This window comes from Strix uralensis, chromosome 1 (assembly GCF_047716275.1).
Source record: "Strix uralensis isolate ZFMK-TIS-50842 chromosome 1, bStrUra1, whole genome shotgun sequence".
Lineage (NCBI taxonomy): Eukaryota > Metazoa > Chordata > Aves > Strigiformes > Strigidae > Strix > Strix uralensis.
This window is the reverse complement of record NC_133972.1, coordinates 132,558,811-132,565,847: the sequence shown is the minus strand read 5'-3', so window position 1 is coordinate 132,565,847 and position 7,037 is coordinate 132,558,811. Positions and strand designations below refer to the sequence as shown.

Here is a 7,037-nt window from a genome sequence, read left to right as displayed (position 1 = left end):
GACCAACAGGTGGCAGAAAGCGCAGTTTCCGTACAAGAACAGTACTGGACTTTGTGTTAGTTCCGAAGAATAAAGACCTGGCTGTATCTCAGTTACCAGCCAAGTGTGTGACATCAATGTACTGCAGCATCAGGAAACGCAAATGAGATCTGAGGAGGTATAAACTGAGGTGTCTTCCTCCTCCAGGGGAAATAATTATGCATTGATGCCCTAATGAAATCTCAACCAACATACTATGTACCATTCTCATCACTCCTGCCCAGAAATTATGAACTCCAAGTATAGCAAATGCAGAGCAGAACATTTACATGAAAAGGGCCCATCTCATGACAGAAAGCTGAAGAGCACACCTTGTTCGCTTCAGCAAATGAGGACTAGGGAGAATAATCCCACCCCAGAAACGCACCAGGAAAGGGAAAAATGCTCTTTAAACTGAAGGACAATGCTGAAAGGGGGGTTGGGACATTTAAAGGTCCCTTCCAACCCAAACTATTCTACAATTCTATGAAAGAAAAACAAATAAATATAAACCAGATAGAAATGATTTGGGGCTGGAAATAGAAGATGGCTTCTGACAGTCAAAGAAACGCAGCTTAGCATGGCTTGGGCAGTGCCCTCTACAAACAAGAGGTGTGAGGGATCAGCGTCATCGCTCTACACCAGTTCCCCAGGATGTCAAACAGAGCAGAGCAGCGAGCTGCTCCAGCTGCTGGGCTTGAGAACCTTGCAGAAGTGCTTGGGATTTTACCTCTACCTGGTTCCTTCCTATTTGTGCTATCCCAGTCACCAAAACTGTGAAAACAACGTACTTGTGAAATCCCGATATTTTCAAATCAAAAATCTTGTCTTCTCGCTCGCTCTAGTAAAACCTGCTTCCCCCAAAGTGTTTTACACCCGAGGCTCAGGGAGGGAGGTAGCAGGCATGTGGCAGGGACCCTCAGCACCAGCGGCCTGGGGTTTTGGCAGAGTGGCAGGGAGAGAAGGCGACCAAAACAACTCGAAACAAAACAAAAAAACACCCTAAACCCCAAACCCCCAGAAGCAACCCCGCTCCCCGGCGCTGTGAAACACTGCGGGGAAACCGCGCCCGCCGCCCCGGGGATAGGGGCTGCCGCCGAGGAGCTGCCGCCAGCCTCGGGGGGCCTCACCCCGCCCCCCCGGCTGACTCACGCCGATGTCTCATCCCCGCCCGCCCCCGGTGAAAACTTCCCCCCGTAACTTTCCCGGTACCGGTCCCCCGCTCCCCCCGACGGCAGGGGCGCACCCCTCCCCCCCCCCCGCCCCATTCCATCCCAAGTCCCGTCGGAGTCACTGCCGGCGGGCAGCGGCGCCGGGGGGGGATGTCGTAGGTGCTGCGTCAGCGGGAGCCCGACGGCGATTGGGGGAGGCCGCGCTCTCCCCGCGTTCACGAATTATAAAGTGCCGCCGCTGCCTCCCGCACCCGCTCCGCTCCGCAGCGGCGGGCGCACGGATCGGCGCCCCCCGCCCCAGAGCCGCCCTCCCTGGAGCTGTCAGCAGCCGCAGGCTGCGGGTTCCTTCCCCCCGCGCCCCCTCCGAGGTTTCTCCAGAGGCTGCTCGTCCTCGCTATAAGTAACAGCGGCTCCGACGCCGAGGCTCCGGCAAGGCGCAGCTCAGTCCCGAGCAACTCCCGGGAGCCCCGACGGGAGCCCGTTCTGTGAGTGAACCGCTCTGCCCGCGGCGGGGACCGGGGGAGGGCAACCGGGGCGGCTGGTGCCCGTCGTCGGGGCCGCTCCTCGGGGCGCTCCGGCGGGAGAGCCTTCCCGGGAGGGGCTGCCGTTCTCTCCCCCTGGGGTTGGGCCTGGGCGGGATAAACTGTTTGGGGACGAGCCCTTTCACCGGACGGGAGCTTCTGGGCGCTTCATCCTTCCGGTCCGCTCCTCTCCGGGACGCAGGTCCGTTGTCTTGCAGCTGCCAAGCGCCCGCTTACCTTAAGCGCCCGCTCACCTCGCAAGCGCAACCGCCCCGGCTCCATAAAGCGTGTGAGTGACCGCAGTTGCCTGCGACCCAAGACTTGGTTTTATAAACCGCGGCGGCCGGACAATTTGAGGCCGCTTTTTCCTGCCCCGAAGCTGGGGGAGGCAGCGCCGGCAAGGGGGGGGGAGAGGGGGGGGAGCGGGGGAAGGCGGCTGCCCGTTGACCTACGTCTCCTTTTTGCAGCCCCATGGCGTTGCTGCTGAGACTCGGCTGCTCGCTGCTGGCCCTCAGCACCTGCCTGCTGCCCGGGGTGCGGGCAGACTGCGGCCGCGACTGCGCTGCCTGCACCTACCGCCTGGGACCCCGCACCGGCATCCACCCCCTGGTACGCGGGAGCGGGGGGGGGGGGCGCCTAGGTGGGGAAACGGGGAGGGTTCGCCCGGCCGCTTCAGCGCCGCGGAGACCCCCTCGGGCGGGCCGCCCCCCCCCCGCCTTAACTTTGGGAGGGAGGAAAAGGGGAAGGGGCAAAGGAGGGAAATAGCAAAAAAAAATAGTGGGGAAACAGGCCGAGGTCGCTTGGAAGACCCGTTTTTGAAGGGGGTGCACACACACACACACACACACACACACACCCCCACCCACCCCCCCCCCCCCACCACCACCACCCCCCCCCCCCGCCCGCCCGTCCTTCCCGCTGCCCGGCAGCGAGCGGCGGCTTCGAGGGGTCTGGGGGGGACACACATACCCCCGCGCCCGGCAGCCCCGGGGGGGGCAAGGGAAAAAACGAGTGAAAACGTAACGGGGGAGGGAAATCCGGCCGGAGAGGGCAGCTCTGCCGGGAAAGGCCTTCGGCGCCGGCTGGGCGGGGGAAGGCGGGCGGGACGGGAGCGGGGTCCGCACCCCCGGCCGCGGGCTCCCCGGCAGCGTGAGCTCTCTGCAGGCAGGGTGGCTGTAGAGCTGAAAAGCGGCGGATCTGCCTGAAATCTCACCAAGAGTGGGGTTCAAGCCTGGTTTGAGGAGCAGTACCTCCCGCTGCTCGTCCTCTGTGCACGGTGCTGCACGGCGTTACGAATATGCCTCTGAAAGATCCCTTTGACAGGGTCTCCGAAGACAAATCCTGCTAAAAAAATCTCCAGAATGCGGGGGGTGGGGGGTGTGTGTTATCTGTAATTTTAATGATAGTGAAATGATCTAAAAATATAGTCACAGAGGCAACTCAACTCGAAATTTAAGGATCGGGGTCAGTGAAAGTCTGGGGTCCCTCAGCTGAGGGAGGCGGGAACTCAGGCTGCCGAGGCCTTTGCCGGAGGCACCTGCGGTGCCTGACCTCACATAGATGCGTGAGGCATCCTGCTCTCGGCACATCTAAATGATCTGAAAAGTTTCGTTCCTGTGATGTCATCGATTATTTGGGAGCACAGAAAAGGAAGGACTGGACCCTATTCTTACACAGAATTAGGAATCACTGAGTATTTCTGCGTACTCCAAAAGCAAGGACTCACTCTTAACCACAACAGGGTTCATAAGGGCAATATTCTTAGGATGGCTGGCAAAACAGTTCCCTATATTTTTGCTTCCATTAGCTTTCAATCAAACTTTAATGTCAACTAGGGAAAAAAAGTGGTAGTTTGCTCTTTCAGAGGGAGGGATATGTGCTTTCTGGACTATATGTTGTGGGTGTCTATACTGATATTCTCTCTTGTACACCTTCAGCAATTACTCAAGAAAGATTCAGAGTCCATTTCCGGGAAAAGAAGCAATGTGCTGTACCATATATTCCTTATAGACATTCATACGGCTTTTAGAAACAAGTGTTTGTAGATACTAGCATCTGGTAATATCATAACTGATTTTATCACATTGTATCTGTAAGGTTTACCATACTGTAGCTGGTGGTTGACACGTATGAGATAGCAGATGTTAATGTGGCCATAGGGGGTTATTTAAACTATTTGAGAAGGGAAAAGGAAGGCAAAGACCTATTCTTGCTTTGATTTAGAGCAATTTCAAAATCAGACTGAAGCTGAGATCACATTCTCTTTACAGCATACCTATAATATATAACAAGCATGTAGTGCCAGTTAAAATAAATATTGTTGCAAAATACACAAATCCCTTTAATTTTCTTTTGATCATATCAAAACCCCTATATAAATTTCTCAGACTAAAATGGGGCTCAACAGACAGGTAAGGCCAGAGGTAGAGAGCTGGTCAGTTCAGTATTAGAGAAAACTGTGCCGGGGTTTAATTTCACACTTTTAAAGCATATCAAGATCCTTAGAAATCATCATCTATAGGCAGAATAAGTGTTTCTCGTATTGAAAATATTAATGATTTCTTGTTTAATTATTGTGGCATAAAAACCGTGGGCAAGAAAGAAAAACACCAGATTCACTTGTTTCCCAACTGAAGAGTGTGGCTTCACAAGTGAATTCCCCTGACACAACAGAGGTAGGAGTAGCTAATATGTATGTTATTATCTTTACACGGCAGGTTACGAGATACACATACAGGTACTGAAAACCTTTTTTTATGTCTTAGCCTGAAAATTTGTCATTGCATTCAGAAGCAACACCATTTAGGGTTATTTCCCTCTTTCTGATTGTCGCTACTTTGTATGTCAGACTAGCAAAACCAGAACTTTGATCCTGCCTAAGAGAGCCTGTATTTCTACATTTGTATTTGTACACATTTGAAAGATCTGTTCCACAAAGAGCAACTAATGATAACAGACAGAAATACAGCCTTTAAAGCTATGCAGCGAACTGAAGATACTGAGCAGTACAGTACAGCTGGCTTCTTTGCAATGACAATGCCTTGTAACTTCTTTCCTAAAATTTCTGAGTGTTACTTCTAATTCTGAAGATTGAATATACTTCTACACTTCCATTATGAAGCAAACCACAATGGGTTTTTAGCTTCCCAGTAGTAAATACAACAACAAAAAAATGATAACAATGCACCCGAGTGTAAGGGAGGTGCAGAAACTGTACGTGTGGCTTCCTTTGAAACAGAAACATAGGGGCAGCCTTGACATACAGGACCCACAATCCATCTTGTCGGGTATTCTGTCTCTTAGAGTGAGACTACCGTGTCCTTCAGAGAGGGATATGAAGACCTTCAAAACAGACAGGTACCAGATCAGAAGAGCAGTCCTTCCAAGCCACTCACAAAGAGAGGCTCACTCATGGTCTTTTAAAAACAAGTAAAACTAAGACAAGGTGGCAGTGAGGTGCTTGTTACTACCAAATCATTCTCAGTAAACTGCATCCATTTTTCAGGCATGTACACTAGAATGTGAAGGAAAGCTGCCTTCTGCCAAAGCCTGGGAGACCTGCAAGGAGCTCCTGCAGCTGGCAAAGCTGGATCTTTCTGAGAATGGCAACATTGCTCCAGGAGACAAGAAAGAGCTGGATGAGAACCATTTGCTTGCAAAGAAGTACGGAGGCTTCATGAAAAGATACGGGGGGTTCATGAAGAAAATGGATGAGCTCTATCGGGTAGAACCAGAGGGTGAAGCTAACGGAGGAGAAATCCTGGCTAAGAGGTATGGAGGGTTTATGAAGAAAGACTCGGATGACGATGCCCTTGCTAATTCCTCTGATCTGCTGAAGGAGCTTCTAGGAACAGGGGACAACCCTGAAGCGGGGCATTACCGAGAGATAAATGAAAATGACGGGGATGTCAGCAAAAGGTATGGAGGGTTCATGAGAAGCATAAAGCGCAGCCCCGAATTGGAAGATGAAGCCAAAGAGCTGCAGAAGAGATACGGTGGTTTCATGAGAAGAGTGGGCAGGCCAGAATGGTGGCTGGATTACCAGAAACGATACGGTGGGTTTCTTAAGCGCTTCGCCGACTCCATTCTCCCTTCAGAAGAAGATGGGGAAACTTATTCCAAAGAGGTTCCAGAGATGGAAAAGAGATATGGTGGATTTATGAGATTTTAATACCTTTCCTTTTGTCCCTTTTGTCCTAAATGAGAAAGACTGCCTTATTGGTCATAACTTATTGTAACGTGTTGCTTGTACTGTACAGTTTTTTACTGTCCTTGGTTAATGATGCAACCTGCGATTTGTTGTTTCAGGTTCTGTGTTCTTTCAAGTCAAATAACTAATTTCTGTTTTAGTCAAGTTTCAGTCTGTATTGTAGTTTCCATGCTAGAACTATTTTGATTACTGTATTCATTTTCTTTAAAGAGGAAGTACATCTACAGTAGAGTTGCTTAACTGTATATACAATAAATTCTTCATCCTAACTGCATAAATTCTGAAAAGTTATTTATTTTCTCTCAGTCATTTAATCAAATATCACCTCAATTTTTTTTAAGCAATCAGAACAATGTCAACCTCTTTTCTGTAATTACAGAATTTGTACTGCACACACAACAGCTGAAACACATTTTTGTCTTTAGCTTTCTGTTTCCTAGAATACGAGAATAATAAATATGCTCTAAAGCAAATATAACTGTATTTGCTCTAACAGCTCTCATTTTAACCAGTTAACAGAATAAATGTTTAAAGCCTAAATTTATAATTCATAGTGTTCAGCCAATTCACATGAAAAAAGAAAATCATGCGTTTGACTTAAAGCCCTAAAACCATTTCTCCAGTGCACAACACAATGCCACGTTTGATTAGTTACACCTTTTATATCCATTCAATATAAGATTGTACGGTTGGCCTTAAAGAAATAAACACTAACTCAAAAAGCAGTAAGCGCAAAATAAACATGACCCAAAACTGCGTAAAAAACCTCAAAATCCTAATTTTACAGCACACCTGACAAATGGTTTTCCATGGAAGAGTTTTGTGTTTGATTTCTCAGCTGGTATAAATCACTTTGGCACTACTGAAATATGGGATACTGCTGGTCAGTCTTTTCTGTTTCAAACAAAGGCCATATAAGTAAATCTGAGAACAAACAGAAAACCCAACACTAACACTGTAGATTCTTTGGCATTTACATAGGTGACACTTACACAAAAGGCCAGCTCCCATTCCAGTGTGCGCTTCCTTCCATAATTCTGACTGTCCCCCTAGATTTCTAGTCTGTGAGCACTTTTTCCCCACCTACTGCTACTAGTTACTGGTTACTTCCCACTT

At 49.4% G+C, this 7,037-nt stretch overlaps 1 protein-coding gene across 1 annotated transcript; it reads left to right on the top strand.

Moving 5' to 3' along the window:
* Window positions 1–1,460: 1,460 nt before the first annotated feature.
* PENK (proenkephalin) lies at window positions 1,461–6,199 on the top strand. Its single transcript, XM_074893763.1, has 3 exons — window positions 1,461–1,675; window positions 2,179–2,320; window positions 5,217–6,199. Exons 2-3 carry the CDS (start codon window positions 2,183–2,185, stop codon window positions 5,880–5,882), a joined length of 804 nt encoding a protein of 267 aa, XP_074749864.1. The 5' UTR covers window positions 1,461–1,675; window positions 2,179–2,182; the 3' UTR covers window positions 5,883–6,199.
* Window positions 6,200–7,037: the final 838 nt, after the last annotated feature.